The sequence below is a fragment of the Hypanus sabinus genome, chromosome 14 (genome assembly GCF_030144855.1).
Source record: "Hypanus sabinus isolate sHypSab1 chromosome 14, sHypSab1.hap1, whole genome shotgun sequence".
NCBI classification, from domain to species: domain Eukaryota; kingdom Metazoa; phylum Chordata; class Chondrichthyes; order Myliobatiformes; family Dasyatidae; genus Hypanus; species Hypanus sabinus.
In genome coordinates this window covers 46,309,332-46,328,973 of record NC_082719.1, presented here as the reverse complement: position 1 = coordinate 46,328,973, position 19,642 = coordinate 46,309,332, and the positions used below count along the sequence as shown (strand labels likewise).

At 38.4% G+C, this 19,642-nt stretch overlaps 1 protein-coding gene across 1 annotated transcript; it reads right to left on the bottom strand.

The window, feature by feature from the left end:
* Window positions 1-468: 468 nt before the first annotated feature.
* tmem33 (transmembrane protein 33) lies at window positions 469-18,894 on the bottom strand. The gene is made up of 8 exons (XM_059989100.1): window positions 18,711-18,894; window positions 15,992-16,045; window positions 12,643-12,737; window positions 10,977-11,164; window positions 9,230-9,297; window positions 6,786-6,919; window positions 6,569-6,652; window positions 469-1,749 (listed from the first exon to the last, which is right to left on the bottom strand). Exons 2-8 carry the CDS (start codon window positions 16,031-16,033, stop codon window positions 1,620-1,622), a joined length of 741 nt encoding a protein of 246 aa, XP_059845083.1. The 5' UTR covers window positions 16,034-16,045; window positions 18,711-18,894; the 3' UTR covers window positions 469-1,619.
* Window positions 18,895-19,642: the final 748 nt, after the last annotated feature.

The window sequence follows — 19,642 nt, the reverse complement described above, 5'->3', positions numbered from 1 at the left end:
GTCAGAGATTTGATGAGATTGTGGTGGTTGTTCCAAGATAAGCAGAGTACTTAAATTGCATGAGAGCAGATCAGAGTGACTTAGAGTGGAAAAATTCATATTGTCAATGTCAACAGTTAATGATTAATTGACCCAAAGAGGGAAAAAAAAGTGTCCAGCTGGATCAAGCAATCTTCAAAAGGAGTATTCCCAGCAATTTCTCCCCCCATTTAATTCAGGTATCTAGCCTTTTTTTTGCTTTTATATTGAAACTGAAAAATATACCAGTGAACTGTTTGTGCTGTTGCACAAGAAACATTTGTATTGAATGGAAGAATATTTTAATTTGTGGTAAGAGATTGTCAGTTTAGTTTGGCAAACACCTGCAGCCTGAACAAAAGAGAGAAGGAAAATTAAATTCTAGGTATGGCAACTGAAAGCTGTGAAGTGAACTGGAAGACAACAATGACTGATTTGTTGAAATAGGCAACCACTTCAATGTTATGCTTTATTAGGTACAGCAACTTCAGTCAAAAAATTCCCTACAATGCATATTACAGCTGGGTTGACAGAACAGAAAACTAAACACCAACACTACTTAACAGCATCATAGTCAGTCCTGCATTTCTTGTAATGAGAAACTGGTTACATAAATATTTGGTTTACTATGTACGAAATTTTATACATACATCTTAAAAAAGTTTATTTTTTATATTTCCTAGCTAATTTAGCTTGTATTTCATTATTGTGAACTTTCTGCACCAATACAGATTCTGATGGAAAGGATTAAAGTTTGCCACTAGAATGCTTAAGTTCAGTGCAAATTGCTGGTAAAAGTTACATGCATTAAATATTCACCATTTAAATATCAACCTGCTATAAAGTCAACCTTTTTAATGTGAGATAACGCAAAACACATTTTAGGTGTTCTTTTCAAGATTGGAAGTGCTCAAATCCCAGTGAGCATTAAAAGTTTTTTTCCCACCATGACCACAAAACAACATCAAGTTTATATTTTATTAATATTTACCTCCATTTAACTGTAATCTAATTAATTTGTGCTACCTCAAAAATCATTGTTAAGGCTATTCATTGGGTATTCTGATCAATTGAGAAACAGACATTTAAGAGAGCAAGTGGGCAACCAATGCCTCTTTATTGGTACTTGATTTAACACACTTCACGATGCAGTGTTTGATGTGTAATTCAGCTACTCAATGAATTGGACACCCTATATATATATATACACTTATGTACAACTTCTTGGGTATAGTCAACAAAATCTAAGATCATGAACATCCAAATAATTACACTACCAAGACCAATTACTTTTAGTACTATTTTTCCATTTTCCCAATATTGACTAAAAGTAAATCTCGATTTCAGCATCATTAAATCAGTTAAAATTACACCCCACACTAATATCTTTGTTGTTCCACACCATAACCAACCATTTGAACTAAGTAATTCAACAAAAAACTGAAATACAGTTTAACAAATTTTGGTTCAAAGGTACAATCTGATATGAAAGGGATTCTAAAAAAACAAGAATTTTGAGTATGTCCAGGCTGACAGCCAGTAACATTAATCAGTTGCTCAGCATATTTATTTATTTTTATAGAGGATGTGTGGTTTCCATTTTAATTGGTGGTGGGAGCCAATCGACTTACTAAAGAAATACAGTTAAGACACATATTTCGCAAAAATCCAGGACAGGCAGGCTTCATGATTAAATGTTCCAACAGTAATTTCAGTTCTGAAAAGAGGGTTCTGCATACAAAACATAAATAAGGCTGTTAACAACATTTCAAAAGAGATTATTCTTAAATTATACAATTATCATCAAAAGAAGACACTAAAAGAAATTGAAGATCACTTCTTATTTTAATTACCAGAATTATCCTCCCCCCCCCCAGTTATTTGGAAATGACAAGGTGAAATTAAATATTCTACACCATTCATTTACAGGAAATGAGCATAATGGCGTGGCAGCACTACTACAATCTTTTCAAAGGCACTCAAGGCAGGAAATGAGATACTATCTTGAAGTACTGCAGTCTGTCGTATTGTCGGGAGCTTCAGGATTTAGATCCACAAAGATGAAGGACCAGTGACATATCTCTAAATCAGAAGGGCATATGATTTGGAATGATGCATGTGGGTGGTGATATCCCATGCGGGTGGTGATATCCCATGCATCTATTGCCCTTCTAAGCTGTGGAAGCTGTAGGTTTAAGTCATTCTCCAAGATCCTTGACATGTTATTGCAATAAATGTAGATGATGCACAGAACAGCCTTTGACACAATACTCCAAGCAGTGAATAAACAGGGTGGTGGATGGGTATATTTATAAGTGTTGTGTTTGTCAACTGTTGGAACTGCACTTGTCCTTCAGATAATGGAATGGTCTCATATGACCACAGCCACTTTGCTTAATACAAGGTGTGTTTTAGCAGAGGAGCTACAAGCTCAAACTGGAAATCAGTTAGATCTTATTTCTGAATAAATACTGTTTCTGTAACATGCACAATGGTCCCTTTGCTAATGACAAAATGTGTTATTTAATGGGGTTTAAACTGATTAGGATTGTTAAGCACAGGATATTTTTGGGCAGGTCTCAAGTGTTCTACCTTTAGTAAATAAAGAATACATTAATATCCTGGTATACAGAAGGATAATTTAAAGGAGTTCTATTTCAATTTTAAAAATAAAATGATTATTAAAAATGCCTTAATGCATCAAGCAACTAATGAATTTAGATGAAAAAGAATCAAAGTCACTAATTGGAGATATTATAGAATGCCTCGGTAATAAAAAATACTTTCATCTTTTTATGATCTGAACTCTTCACAGCCAAGTACTGGTGCTCTGTCATGTCTGAAGCACAGCACCCATTCGTACACAGCTAACTGATAACAAACAGCAAAAGGACAATGACCGTATAATCTGTATAGTGATGATCATTATGGATAAATATTGTCCATGAAAAGGGGTTAGTGACAATGCTCTTTTGAAATAAAAGTATATGTTAGTTAGAAATGAAGGGAGATGATGCAGTGATAATAATGGGAGACATTACTTTTAAAAAGTTGGAAGTGAGCATCAAATATTGCTAGTTATAAGGCATTTGGAAAAGATGGAAGGAAAAAATGGATGGCAATACCAATTAAGGAACAGATTATGCTGCTGGAGAAGGAGGGAGGTCCCTGCAAGTCAAGTACTCCATCTGGTTTGAGTTAAAAACACAATAAGAGCATCATTACCCTGATTTTTCTACAGGTTTCAAATATTGCAAAGGAGATGAAGGAGAAAATCTGTAGGGAAATTACAGGGAGACACAAGAACTCTGAAGTGAGAGATATCAACTATCATAATGTTGTTCAGAAAATAAAGAGCAAAAGGCAGTGGAGGAGGCATTTCTGAACTACTTTGTGTGAGCTTTCATGATCAATATATTGCTGCAGCAATAAAATATTCCTGATTCAAATTCTGCTGAATTGAGTGGTTTAGTTGACCAATTATCAATGGGGAAGCACTTTGAAACAAAGACTACAATATCAGAAGATTTAGATTAGTAATAGATAAGGGCAAGAGGCAATGTAGAGGAGAATTTGTCAACTGAATGGAGTGCACACTTTAGCTGGATGAGGAGACGTGTCCTGGGTCAACTAACACTGCCCGACAAAACTACGATAAAGAACTGGATGACCTAGAATGAGATTGATTTGGATAGCGAGATATATTGCAAAAATAATCAAAGTTGGAGCACACTAAAAGCTTCTTAAGCAATCTTCAAATATAAAGATGACTTGCTACCAATTTGGTCTGTGAATTGAGGTGACCAACAAAGCCAAAGTAGGAATAGCAGGCTCACCCAGAGATGATAGTTTGTGAGCTAATACATTCTTCTGCTAGTTACACTGTGCTTCTGTGTGCAGAGACAGGGAAGAGAGATATGGAGGGGAATGGGAGGGCGGACAGAGACACAAAGCAGGAGCTATTAAAAGCAACAAGTCTTATTGGGAGCAAGTTTTAACTGAGCCAATAAAAGCAGAGATTTAAGCAAAGAGCCCATGGTTAGAGTGGGCAGTACTAGAATGGAGCACTGAGGCTTTGGCTCAAGGAGGAAAGTTACCTGGACACTGTTTCAAGAGGCATTCACACTCATTGGATTACATACTTTAAATTCAGTCTGTGGCCAGGGACAAATGGGTGTGACTGCAAGTGAGGCAGGTACGTGGATCCCAGAGGTAGTGCTGGAAGAGCCTCAATCCTTGAGCTTGTCAATAGATCTGAGATTGTTGCTCCCTGTATGGATAAGATTGGATGCTGCAGGAAGGATGTGCAACCAACTGTGGCACTGTGGTTCAGGGAACCATTCAAGAGGGGCAGAGAAGAAAAATGTAGCTGTAATTGGATGGTATAGTCAAAGGAACAGACACAATACTCTGTCTTAAGGATCAAGAGTCTCAAAAGCAGTGCTGACTGGAGATTAGGCTCAGGATATCTCATCTGATCTGCAGAGAAATTTGGAGTGGGAGCAAAGATCCAGTTTTTCAGTCCCTGTGGGTACCAAAGACGTAGGAAAAAGATTCTGCTGAGGGAATTTGAGTAGCTAGGAGCCAAAATAAAGCAAACTAAAAGATAATTTCTGCATTGTTGACTGAGCCACGTGCAAATTAACAAAGAGTTAATAGGATCAGTGAGTTCAATGTGTGGTGCAAAGACTGATGTGAGAAAAAAATGGATTTGAATTTGTGGGACAAGGGTACCAGTATCGGGGAAGAAGGAGCAACAGCCCTAGAGCTTGCCTAACAGGTGTGAGATCGTTGTTCCCTGAAGGAAGGATGAACTATTCTAAATGGATGGGCTCCAGCTGACCATGCTGGGTCCAGAGTCCTGGTGAATTGTAAACAAGAGCTGTGAATAGGACTTTAAAACTAAATAGTTGGGTGGGGGGGTGGTTGTTTCAACAGTTTGGAAAAAAGTGAGAATAAAGAAAAAGCAACAGAAAATGCATTGAAGAATTAAGAGACAAGGGTTTCCAGAATAAAAAGGGCAAAAAGTTTTGAAAGGGATAAGAATTTAACTTCAGGTAACAAGGAGGCAAAATTGAAAAGGGTAACAAATACAGGACTGAATATATTTGAATGCATGCAGTCTACAGAATAAGGTAGCTGATCTTGTAATGCTGTCAGAAATTGGCAGGCATGACCTTGCAGGCATCACTGAATCAGGGCTGAAAGGAGATCACAGTTGGGAGCTTAACATACAAGGATACACATTGCATCAGAAGTCAGGCAGGTGGGCAGAGGGAGTAGAGTGGCTGTGTTAAAAATGAAATCAAATCTTTAGAAAGAAGGGACACGGATTGGAAGATGTAGAATCCTTGTGGGTAGAGTTAGAAATTGCATGGGCTGGTGTCATAACAAGTGTCTTTTCACATTACATGTCAATTATTTCAATGATGGAATTGATGGCTTTGTGGTCAAGTTTGCAGATAATACAAGGATAGGTGGACGGCATATAGCGTTGAGGAAGCAAGAAGTCTGCAGAAGTACTTCAACAGATTAGAAGAATGAGCACAGAAGTGCCAGATGGATTACTGTGTAGGAAAGTGCATGGTCATGCATCTTGGTAGAAGGAATAAAAAGTGGACGTGGAAAGAATGTTTCCTATATTGGGTCAGTCTAGGACTAGTGGGCGTAGCCTCAGAAAACAAGAATATCCCATTAGAGATGAGGTGGAATTTCTTTAGCCAGAGGGTGTTGAATCTGTGGAATTCATTGCCACGGACAGCTGTGGAGGCCAATACGTATATTTAAAGTGGAGGTTGATAGGATCTTGATTAGTAAGGTTGTCCAAAGTATGAGGAGAAAGCAGGAAAATGGGGTTGAGGGGCATAATATATCAACCATGATTCAATGGTGGAGCAGATTTGAGGGGCTGAATGGCCTAATTCTGCTACGTCTTCTGGAGAATCATTGGCTGCTTTCCTTTGAATAAAGAAGGTTGAAAGGAGGCTTGATAAGTATACAAAACCATGGCTATTTCAGTGGTAAATAGAAACTATTAATACAAGAGATCCTGCAGGTGCTGGAAATCCAAAGCAACATACACAAAATGCCGGAAGAACTCAGCAGGTCAGGCAGCATCCATGGAAATGAAAAAGCCATGACCCTTCTTCAAGACTATTTCCTTTAGCAAAGGGGCCATGGACTGGAGAAGAAAGATTGGAAGTGGTTTAGCAAGATTCAACGTAATGTATGATCAGGACTGTAGGAATAGATGATACTTAACCAGTGATAATGACCATAGTGGGGGAAAAAAATCATGCCAATAATGATGTCTTTAGAGGTAAGAATCAGCACAGTGAAAATAAATTATTTCCAACAGAAAATAAACTGAACAAATATTGTTCTCTTCAAAGCAACAGATTTAGAACAATGTTGGCACCAGTTCAGAACAACCTATCTAATATCCATTCAATAAAATTAAGATTGTAGGATTGTAGTAAAACAGTAGGTTTATTTTAAGAAAGGTAAAGATTACTAACCAATGCACCAACAAAAGACTGAAAATACATACCGGCAGTAGGGGTTTCTGTGAGAGGAGTATCGGAGTGCAAGAAATCGGTAGTAAATGAAAGGCTGCAACAAACTTCCATGACCACTAAAAAAAGTGCAAAAAATGCAAAATGATTGCAATGCTTCCACATTATTACTTTCATGTATGCAAATAACTAGATTTCTTAATTAAAACAACATACCATTTATTAAGGACAATCCTGTTTATGACATATTACCTTAGCAACATGAAGACTGTAGCCGGCATCAGAAAAATTTCGTTGCAAGCAATAAACTTCAAAATATTCTGCTGATTTGCTGAAATTTTATCTAAGATGGCCCTTAAAAAAGCCAAACTGCCTGGACCCAGGATCTGAAAGAAAAAGGAACAGTTATGAGCTGCTGTGGCCCTTTTTAAACTTCTTTGTAAAGTCTTAGTCCAGTGGTGGCAAACCTTTTTGAGTGTATGTGCCCAAATCAGCAATAAACCTCTAAAAGAAACTTCTCTTGCATGCCATGATAATTTTTAGCAGAGATTATCACTGATTAATGAATTAATAGTAATTCTGGCCTTTAACAGAAAAAAGTTGAGTCATGTTTCTTATTTAATTGTATTCATTGCTTTACTATTAATAAAATTATAACACAATGTGATTGAAATAAATGAAGCATTTTGGAAAAGATGTTCAATATTATTTATCTTTTAAAAGACAAATGAAAAATAACTTCATTTCCAAAAGTATTGTTATTGTATCTCATATACAACATAAGAAATTTTTATGTGAAATTATTAGCTTTGGTACATATTCATAAAAAATCAAGGAAAACAAAACATTTTACTCTCAACATTCCTGCACTAAATTACTATATTTTTGATATCCAGCTTCTCTTTGGCTACATGAATATTCAGAGACCAACATACCGCAATTACCATTATTCTTACTCACTGAACATCCAGTGTTCACTAGCAAATGAAAGAAGAAAAAAAATATAAGCAGAGCGAAGCCAAAGTTAATTGGCCCAAATGGCCTCCAGTAAGATAGTGATATTCTCAGACACAGTGGCCTCTCTGGGTCTAACCAAAGGTATGACTGATCATCCTTTATCTCATTTTCTCCAAATGCAAGTCACTGTTGGTTATCATGAACTGCAGGTCTGCCCCACTAGTGACTTGCTGGATGGCGACAGAGCTGTGCAGTCTGCTTCAGCCACCAAGGGAAGAAGGCATCAGCAATGTGCAGATGCACTGTGCAATTTAATGGACAGAGTGATTGCCTTGGACATTTTTGTTATGATCACAAGACCCCATTAGACATTGATAATATAGAATACTGCGAGTCTAATTCACTGGTTTATTGGTGAGACTGACAGTGGGTAGCTGCATCGTTTTGGATGTGGCATGGACCCGGCCTCATTCATGCATTAGGGCCACCTGTTGTGACTGCTGGGGAAGGAGGCACTGCACAATGAGGAATTTCTGCAAGCTGTCCTTGAAGAAGCGTGGCTCCAGGATAACATCCACGCACCGTGAATCTGCAGGCCATGATACTTGGGTGCTATTATTATTTTAAAAATATATTTGTAACTGCATGCTTTTTCCTGCTATCATAATTATGTGTGAACTGAGTGTGACCAGTTGTATTTCGCAATTTGGCCCCAGAGGAATGCTGTTCCATTTAGCTGCGTTCATGTGTATGGTTGAATGACAATTGAACTTGTTTATAATCTAAATACTGATGTGTACACCAGGCTGGTGAGGATTTCAAAATGAATCATCCAACATCACACGTCCTCATAATCAACTAGCTCGTGCCAAGCAGGTATAAAATGTTTCCTGTGACAACATCTTACCACTCAAGGGTTGTAAAAACTCATTCACTGCTTCATTTGGCAGTAGAGATAATCATTATGTATCTTTTTATTATGGGTGAGGTTTAAAGAATCTATGTATGGTACCATTGACATAAGAGCGGAATTAGGACATTCAGCCCATCAAGTCTGCTCTGCCATTCCATCATGGCTGATCCCAGATCCAAATCGACCCCATACATTTGCCTTCTCACCATATCCTTTGATGCCCTGACCAATCAGGAAACGATCAACTTCCACCTGTAACACACACACGGAATTGGCCTCCACCGCAGTCTGTGGTACAGCATTCCACAGATTTTACTACTCTTTGGCTACAAAAATTTCTCCTTACCTCTGTTCTAAACAGTTGCCCCTCAATTCTGAGCCTGTGCCCTCTGGATACCCCCACCATAGGATTCCTCTCCATATCCATGCTATCTAGTGCTTTCAACAAGATCTCCCCACATCCTTCTGAAATCCAGTGACATGATACTGCATGCCATGTACCATCAAAATGTTGTGCTTGTCATCATGTGTTGTGCTGCAGGCTCACCACACCTGTAGTCTTTAAAATCCCAAGGTAACATAGTTAAAATAAAGCTTCTCTTTAGCTGCTACATCTTAGAAATGATCAACTCGGGTCAGTTAGATTAGAGACTAGTGCCAAAGTTATCTCAAGGTCAGACAGCTTTTTATCTTACTCTGGAAAAAGAAAAATTATTGGAACAATTTTTGAAGTTTGTAATATAAAAGAAATAGAAAAACATGTTTCACATTAACAAAGTGCATATACTCTTCATCAGAAATGTTCTCTTAAAACAGCAATACTTACATCTAAAATTTTCTTTGTATAAGCTGTAGCATGTAACAGAGAAAATAGAAAAACTGGGAAAATACTCACTGAAGGAAATAGTTAAGGAAGAAATTCACTATATTCAGAAAGTACATTTTATATTATATAGACCGACATAATTAAAATTACTGGCACTGCTGATAATATGACATACCAGAAATTCCACTGCAAGAATAACTTACAGAAATTTTAAATCACCTTTCATCTCTTTGGAATTGAAAAGCATTATAGAATCAAAGATTACCTGTTCTGTTGTTGCAGAACCATTTTACACACATTGCCCTATGAAAAATTGTTAAATAAACAAGTGCCTGGATAATCTACAGCGCAGACTACTGAATTTTCCAATGTGTAGTCAAATGCATCAATTGAAGCTAAACATGTAAAAATATTTTTCAATTTCATAACAATTTGACCCCCCCCCCCCAACACTCAACCCTCAAGTTACCCACTTTACAATCTCCCAAAAATTTCCAAAAGAAACCGGAGAGAATAAATTGTCACTATTTTATTTTATTTTAGACATATCTGATCTTTATTGAAATTTATAATTAATAGCTGACTTGCGTATAGAAATACCAAAAGCACTATTTCTTTATCTGATAGGTGGTAAAGTAATACAAGTTTCCCCTGCTATCTGAAGGGAGAGCATTCCTACGAAACCATTTGTTTGTAAGCTGAAATGTCATAAAGCAAAGAAGCAATTACCTTTAATTTATATGGGAAAAATTTTTGAACCTTCCCAGACCCAAAAAAAAACCTGCCAAATCATACCAAACAACACAAAGCCTAAAATAACATGACATATAGTAAAAGCAGGAATGATATGATAAAAAAACACACAGCCTATATAAAGCAGAAATATTGTATGTACAGTGTAGTTTCACTTACCAGAATCCGGAAGACAGCGAGGCAAAACCAATTTGTAGGGGGAAAAAAGCACGTACACATATGCTCACGCACCTACCCAAGCAAGGCATCACCGGTCATGGTAGTCTTTCTCGGGGTAAACACACGTTTAAAGTGGTTGCTTTTCTCATAACAGCGAAAATCCTCTTTCGGTCAGCAAAGACAGGTACTAATGTAGGTCTTTTGAAACAGCAAAGTGTCATAAAGCAAAAGTTTGAAAAACGGGGGCCACCTGTACTATTTAGAAAATAGAGGGTATGTTATTAAACTTGCAGCGGGAGTGAAACTCACATAGATGGAAGAAAAGGCCTGTGCTTATGATCTCTAACTGATTTTATTTTAAAGCCAAAAAAATGCACCAGTAAATTATTTGGAATTTCTAGGAATATTGCTCCAGAAATGTAGGCGGAAGAACCTAGGATTTAGACACTGAGGAAAGAAGTTTTAGAACAAAGTTTTGGAAAAGATTTATTATTTTTTTTAAAAGTGCTATCACTACAGTGGGAGATCAACTAGGAAAAAACTGCTGGTCCTCCTAGCAGTTCTACCTTGGTCCTAAATACTCACTCCTCCAAACACATTCGGTACTGGAATCCCCCATTTCAATGCACACAAACTTAATCCAGGGATCTTGCAATTTACAGCAGCAGACAACAAATGAACTGCTTGGAGATTCATTTTTAAGTATGAAAGCATATCCATTGGAAACTTAAACTTCATTGAAAAGAACACAGATAGAAAGGCCAGTTAAACATACTTAATTTTTTTATGACAGTGCTTTAACTCCATTTTAATGCAAACAATATTTAAAGGATACTAGTAACTGGATGGGAGTTGACAAAGATTAGAGAGAAAAGAAGATAGTGGCAGCTGTCCTCCAGCAGGGCCTGATTCAGAAAAGCACGGCTCAATTGGAAGTGAGGTAAACGTTGATGTAACCGAAGTGCACTGGTAAGAGCATTTGCCAGCAAAGCACGTTGATAAAAATTGGTAGCCTCATATAATCTGTAAAATAAGCATAAGATTTCAATAAATATATTTTAGCATATCAACAATTCAAGCAAGCTTCACAAATTATGTACTGTGAAAAAGGAAGTCTTTTTAGAATTTTTGGTCCTATACTAAAGACAACACTGATTTGACATAGGTATAGTGTTACAGGCAATTATCCATATCACAGATTGCTCCTTGAACCGTGAGTCTTCATACCTTGCATTTCTTCAAGCTAGCCTGAGCACAGTGTTTGTGCCAACCATTCAATTTTTATATATATATATATATATATATATATATATATATACACAAATTCACACTCCAAGAATTACTGAACAGAACGCAGGAATGTCAAAGCACTTTCTTCATTCAGATGTGGGGCCCGTCATTAATCATGCAAAAATTTACCTTCCTCGCTATAAATTAGTGAATCGGGAACCCAATGTTTTTCAGTTCAAAACACAAGCATTATAATAATAACACTGGCAATTCCTTCATTATCAGCACTGAGAGTGACACTGCAATTCAAGGAGGCAGTGATCCCTATCATCAAACGATATTAAGGATGGAAGCCTTATAAAACAAAAGCAACTTACCATGCTGTTGGAGAGACTTGGAGCAGCAAAGCCACAAAGTAATTTTAAAATTAAGTCATGGCAGACTGAGCCAAGTTAATCACTACAATCATAATAGATGTATGGGACTTAAACTAAGATATGCACAGCAGAATTTTGGATGAATTCAAAACTAGAGTGTACAAGGTATAAGGTAAGGAGAGCAAGTGACAACAGCATTGATGAAGAATTAAACAGACAAGCTAAACCAAGGACAGGTGAGGGTACCTTGCCTTGATAAAATGGTGGGGGGGGGGGTGGGTTCACATAATTATAACTAATAGCTGTAAAACAAAGTAGCATGGATCTTTCAGGTCGTAAATACAAACTGGAAAGAATCAGGATTGATCACAATGTTAGCAGGGAAAAAGGCAATAACTTGGGCCTTCCTGATATATCACTCCACAAGATCCCTAGAGGCATTTCACAGATGCACTATCGAATAAAAAACTGGCATCCATGTTAGAACAGAGAATAAAAAGGATGAAAAAGTATGAAGTGAGGGCACCTTTCAAATACATGCGTATCCACAAAGCTGCAAGTATTGGTTTCTACAACTTTGAATTAACTTCGTTATTTCCCAATGTACCCTGTCATCTTGTGTCAAAATGTTCGTTGTGATGTCCAGTGTGATAGTGTAGTGGGTAGTGCTCATCACTCTCACTGTATGATTCTATTTTTCTATTATCCTATAATTAAGTATTTGATATAGCATAGCAAATGATTCCACAAAACATTAAGCTAACATTCTATCCAGCAATACATGGTGTCATTTATCAAAATGCATTAATATCTTAAAAATAAAAGCATGATTAGTATTCAACTCATTTTTCAATATCAATACAACTTGATATTAATGTAACAAGTGATACTTACCCCATAAAGGGAAATATAAACATGATAGAGCAGTATATTGTGAAAAGCCGAGAAAGCCACATGGCAGCCTCCAGTTTGTTAGCCATCATGAATTGCTGAAAATGTGAGGAGAGAGTTGTAATTGAATCATGAACTATTAACAAATATGCTAAAATTCTAGTAATAAATATACCCTTGTAATAAGGAATGACATACAAGCTAATTTCTAACAAAAATAGTTCTTGCATGTGATGAGTGGCTAAGATGATTAGCAAAAGCACACACAATGAGAGGATAATACACTCATATTACAATAAGTTAATTTCTTCAATAACTGCAGTTAACTTTGATACTTAAACCCAGACCTTTTAGGAATGAATGAAGTCAGCAAATAGCAACTATTTGCAAACACAATCTTTCAAATAGTTGAAATATCATGGTAGTGTTAATAAACAGAAAATCAATAACAAATGGAAGAGAGTAAATAATTCGGATTGCCATCAAATAGCTCAATCCGAATAAAGCATTTATTTGCATTGCCTCTTGCACTCAAAATATTTTCAATAGCACAGAATGAACAAAACTGATTTGATATGGGTACAGGCATTACAAACGTCCAACTTACGGACAACTCGTACTTATGAATGGTCTGCCATAAAGCCTGTCTGTCTTTCCGAACCCCTGCTGCCTCTAGCATTTTTTGTGTGTTGATTGGGAAATCCGCTCTCGGTCCCAGATAAATCTCGGGGAGGTACTGGTTGTCCATCCGCTGGAGTTCAGTAAAACCCCGGAAACAGTTCCTATCAGCTACCCGGCTGTGCCTGAGGCTCAGCGGCCTTCTCCCCGCTCCTGTGGGCCGCGCCGCTTGAGTATCTTCTCCCTGGTCCCGCAGCCGCGCTTCCCGAGTCTCCTCAATTCTGTGACAGCGCTGCCTGAGGGTCAGGGGAATGTGAGATGTACCAGAACACAAAGGGACCTCACTGACACTGGGAAGAGATTCACAAGCTGGGCTTGTGTACTGGGATCGGAGAGATTCACATCGCGGAGACATTACTGGGAGGTGGAGGTGGCGGAGAATTGACGCTGGGGTCTAATACATAGAAAGGTAAAATATATACTATATACTAAGACAAACATTTGACTAACTGATGCTAAATAAGACTGGATGTACCTATTCCAACTTAAAGACAGACTCAAGAACGGATCTCGTTTGCAACTCGGGGACTGACTGCACTTGATACTGTAAGCATGAGCATCAATACATTTTCAACAATAGTTTTGTTATCTACCAAGTTTTACAGCAAATGCAAATTTCTTGTGACAGTAGGCATTATTGAACTATTTAAGTATGGGAATCCACAAGGTATCTCATAGGGATTTTAATGCTAAAGTATAAATGTCATCTTATGATTCAGGAATATAGAATAGTGACTAATCCATTTATTTTATTTATTACCAGTTTGGAAGAAGGAATCATGAACCAATTAGGGACAACTTGGCTGGAATCTAATGTAGTAATAACCCCAGTGCTTCAAGAACTCATCTTCATCCATTGTGTAAAAAGTAAAATTAAAATAACTTTACTCCCACTTATAAGCTACCTACTTATTTTATCTATCTTTTTTAAAATAAATCTGCTAAATCTAAACAAATTATCATTACCACAGGTTACTTATCCCACTGATTCTTCGATACACTGCTTCAGTTAACTAGTTCCAGTTTGTTCATTAACTTGCAGGTTACTTGTAACTACTGCTAATGATTTACAGAACGACACTAAATAAATATATTTAAAAATCACTCCCTGCTCAACAAAGGAAACACACCATAGACAACACAGCTGAGTTTTAGCTGAACCCACAGATTTTAGTACCAGTTCTAAAATTGAATTTCTCAAACTTCAACAGTCCTGTATCTCTTTCACCTATCAACTTCCCAGCTCTTTACTTCGCCCCTCCCCCATGCCAGTTTCATCTATCACCTTGTGTTTCTTCCTTACCTCCCTTCCCCACCTTATATTTTTTCTTGCAGTCCTGATGAAGGGCCTCAGCTCGAAACATTGATTGTACTCTCTTCCATAAATGCTCCCTGGCCTACTGAGTTCCTCCAGCAGTTTGTAAGCTATTAGTGGACATGCTCAGGTGATCAGTTTTAAACTCTGATAGATAAGAGCATACAAAAGTAAAACACAATACAGACCCTTCAGCCCATGATATTGTGTGACCTTTAATCCTACTCCAAGCTCAAGCTACCCCTTTTTTCCTAAATAGCCCTCAATTTTTCCTTCATCCATGTGCCCAAGAGTCTCTCAAATGACCCCAACATCCCTATCTGTTCTGTAACACTGCTAAGAATCCTGCCATTAACCTTGCACTCTGCCTTCAAATTCAACCTTTCAAGTGTACCACTTCAGTTTTCTGGATTGAGCACCACCTTCCACTTCTCAACCCAGCCGTGCATCCTTTGTAACCTAAAACAACCCTCTGCACTATCCACAACTAACCCACCTTTCCACTTCCTCATACAAGTTATTTATAAAAATCACCAAGAACAAGGGACCCAGACAGATCCCTGCAAAACACCAATAGTCACAGACCTCCAAGCATAATACACTCATCTACTACCTATCAGCCTTTGCCTCTGGTGGGCAAACCAATTCTGAATCCACACAACCGAATTTCTCTGATCACATGCCTCCTTGCTCTCTGAATGGCTCACCAATAGGGAACCTTGTCAAATACCTTACTAAAATCCATAAACACATCCACTGCCCTACCTTCAATTTGTTTTGTCTCTTCCTTAAAGAATAAAATTAGGCCTGTGAAGCACAACCTGTCCCAAACAACGCAATGCTGACTACTCTTAATTCCTGTCTCTGAAAATCCTCTCCAACAGACTGCCCACCACTGATGTAAGACTCACTGTCTGTAATTCCTAGGATGATCCTTTATATTACCTTTCTTGAACAAAGGCTGGAATCTTCTGATATTACTCCTGTTGCCAGAGAGGATGCAAAGATCATCACCAAAGGCACTGCAATCTCTTCCCTCAACTTTCTATAGTAACCTAGGATATAGCCCATCCTGCGGCACGGACTTACTTATCCTAATGTTTTTCCAAAAGTCCCAAAACATCCATGTTATTAATATCAACTTGCTCTATGATATTAGCTTGTCCTCACATACATCGAAATCCCTCTCTATTATATTGCCTCTTACAGAATATAAACCAAGTATTATACATTCTTGGTTTACTTCAAAGAGTCAAATACAGGAGGCAAAGCATTTATGAAAGATAAAAATAAAGTCAAATCAAAACTGGTTACTCAGTCATTAATTGCTCATTAACCAACGCATTTTGTTGTACTCACCAAGACACCACCCTGGGGGCCATTTCTAGTTGAGTCTGCCATATCAGAATAGTGCTGGAAAAGAAACAAAGTCTTAATCAACCATATTTAAAAGAACACAGCCTGACCGCCCAATCTTCTGCTGTCTTGGGGTGTTGGCAATACTAAGTGGCTAGCACACTTCTCTACTTCACAGCCACAGTAGACATTTAAAGGTAAAGACCACACATAATTAATGCACTAAACATCATAACATGTATAGTCTGAACTTTTCTATTATTTTAAATTAAATGTAAACAAATGATAGTTTCAAAGAATTCTGAATTTACCGTACATTCCATTGTCATTACAAAAGCATACACCCCGCCATTCACTCAGTTGTAAAACCAGATTTTCACAGCTACTGATTCATGTTATACCAGCAAGTTCTTTGAGGTGGTTACTATGCAATATTTGTGTACTACAAAATAACACCCTTCACAAAGAATATTTTATTCCGTCATCTTAAAATTCTACATTTTCTTGTTCCAAGATATAAAACAACTCTGTATAGCAGGGATAAATTCAAATTATTAAAGAAACAAAGGCTCAGATAAGAACAGTTAACGTTTGGCCCAATGCCTTTCAATTCAGTTTTGAGAAAACTTAAGACATTAAATGTTCTTAGCTGCAGAGGTATGGAGAAGTTGTTTTGGATGGTAGGGGAGTCCAAGACCAGGGGACACAGCCTCAGAATAGAGGATATCCATTTAGAATGGAGATGAGTAGGAATTTCTTTTGCCAGAGTGGCAAATCTGTGGAATTTGTTGTCACAGGTGGCTGTGGAAGGCAAGTCATTAGGTATATTGGGTCATTGATAGATTCTCAATTCAGGGCAGGAAGGGATATGGGGAGAAGGCAGATTAGGGGTGAGAGGGAATTGGATCAGCATTATGAAAAGGCAGAGCAGACTCAACGGGCCAAATAGCCTAATTCTGCTCCTGTATCTTCTGGTCTTATAAAATAACGAGAAAAACATAGAAATGGGTTAAGAATAAGATAGGCTGAATGATACAAGTGATGAAAATGCATTAATCACAGATGATAATGGAACTGCTACATCATAGCATCAGCTGCTTGGGTTCAATACTGACCTCAAAGATAAGCCACAGTTGAAAAAAATCTCACATGAAATCTCACCTAGAGTTTGCCAGAAGGCATGTGGAAGACTCTGAAGTCAGCTAGAAGGTTCTATAGTCTGATGAAACTATAATTGAGCTTTTTGGCCATTAGACCAAACAATGCAAGTCTTCAAAAACACACCAACCCTACTGTGAAGTATAGTGGTGACTGCTGTGGGGATGCTTCACTGCAGCAGGCCCTGGAAAGCTTGTGAAGGTAAATGAATGATACAAAATACGGGGAAATCCTGATGCAGTCTGTAAGAGAACTATGACTTGGGAGAAGATCTGTTTTCCAGCAAGACAATGACCCTAAGCTTAAAGCTAAAGCTACACAGGAACGGCTTAAAAACAAAGTTAATTTCCTGGAGTGGCCAAGTTAGAATCCAACTGAGAATTTGTGGCTGTTCATTCACAACCCCCATGCAGTCTGACAGAACCTGAGCAATTTTGTAAAGAATGGAGAAAGATTGCACTGTCCAGAGGTGCAAAGCTGATATAGAGACCTATCCAGACAGACGTAAGGCTATAGTTGCTGCCAAAGGTGCACCTACTAAATACTGACTTTAAGGGGAGGAATACTCATACAATCAATTATTTTGTGTTTTATTTGTAACTAGTTTAGATAATTTTGTAGAAACCTGTTTGCACTTTGACATGAAAAAGTGCTTTTCTGTTGATCAGTGTTAAAAAAGCCAAATTAAATCCACTGTGATTCAATGCTGTAAAACAAAACATTAGAACTTCCAAGGGAGTGAATACTTTTTGTAGGGGGGGTAGGTGTGGGTATGTATGTATCTGCAGTACTCCACCAGTTACTTATTGCCAAACCTAAACCTATACCAATAGTTTACACCTTAACTCATGAACTCTTATCTTGTACAACAACTTTTAAAGAATCATCTTACTCTATGATTCTGGAAATCCAAAAGCACTACACCTATCAATTCTCCTTTATCTACCTCATTTGTTATACCCTCAAAGAAATCTAGTAGTAAATTTGTTAAGCCAGTTTCCCTCATACCAATTTAACTATGGTTATCTTATGCGTTTCAAAATGCCTTGCAATTAACTCTTCAATAATGGTTCCCGGCATACTCTTAATTACAAATGTTTTCTGTTTCCTGCCCTCCATCTCCCATTTTTGAATATCAGGGTCGCAGTTGCAGTTTTCCAATCCTCTGGGACATCTCCTGAATCGAGGGAACGCTGTAAATAACAACCCACAACTAGCTCCTCGTTCTGTACAGTCACTTCCCTCTAAGGCAATCTTTCCAGCCGCCATTGCCAGCACAGGAGCGTGGGCCTAAACCTGCACACATCTCCCTCCCTTGGTCGGCGCTCCCTATCATAGACCAGCCCATCCTGCCCCACCGCCCTGAGACTGGCGAGGCCCACGAGGCCTTCGCCAACACGAAGGCTGCCTACCTCCTCAACCTCTCCAGTGACAAGGGGCTGAAAGGGGAACTATCACTGGCTGCGGCCTTCACCGTGAGGGATTGTGACTCAAACCTCCCTATCTAGAAAGTTCCATCCCCTGACACAGCGTTACCCCGGCAACCCGGTCTCAGGCACCTTACCTGCAGCTCGCGCCGAGCAGAGCGGACTATCAGAGCGAGAGGACGCCGCACTACCGACCGCTCGGGTTCCGGTTCCGGTTCCGGTTCGGGCCCCGCCGCCCACACCTCAAACTCGCAGCAACCAAGCCCGGACCCGCTACCCGCCGGACGGCCTTTCTTCTGCGCAGGCGCGCCGTCACCGACCAACACCCCGCCCTGCCGGCCTGCGGCCTCTCGGCCCATCCTGTCATTTGTGCCCGGCTTTAACTCCCATGTCAGTCATCTGCAGCTCTCAAATCCTTACTATATCTTTTAAAAGTTCTACCTCTTTAAGTATCTCTAGCGATCTATCCTGTACGCATCTCCTGGGCGGAGAATTACAAAGATCCTCCAACATCATTCAGCTCAGCCCCATTCAAATGTCAGGTTGCCAATTCGTTTAATGTCAATAGCAAATCGTGAAAGAATTTCCCATATTCCCCAGGTCTGGCACACAAAACTGCTTTTGAATTCCTAAATTCAAAAACAATCGTGTTGGAATATCAAACACGAGAGGCTGGAAATGTGCAAATGCTGGAAATCCAAGGCAAAACACAAAACACAGAGAATGCTGGAGAAACTCAGCAGGTCAGGCAGCATTTGGGCTGGGACCATTCGGCAGAAGTTAGATTAGAATATCTTAGAATATCCTCATTCTAGGCACAAGACTTAGGAAACAAAACATTTTTTAAGCTTAACTTGATTTTTAGCTCATTTTCCAATTTTTTAACACCAAAATCTTCATTATACTTTTCTAAATCTTTACAAAATGATACAGCAGAGGACAAGAGGATCTTAGCCCAATGTGCTAAACTTTATTCTATGAAGAACGTAAAGAATAAGTTGCACCAACAATTGAAAGACTTCAGCGATTGCACTTTTTGCAACGCGTCATCATCTAATTATGATTTAGT

Coding starts and splice junctions, on each gene's coding strand:
- tmem33 (XM_059989100.1), bottom strand. CDS start 16,033: ATGGCAGACTCAACTAGAAATGGCCCCCAGGGTGGTGTCTTG. Junction 9,298..10,976: donor CAACTCCCATCCAGTTACTA/GTATCCTTTAAA, acceptor TATTTCCTTCAG/TGAGTATTTTCCCAGTTTTT. Junction 6,653..6,785: donor ACAGTCTTCATGTTGCTAAG/GTAATATGTCAT, acceptor CACTTTTTTTAG/TGGTCATGGAAGTTTGTTGC.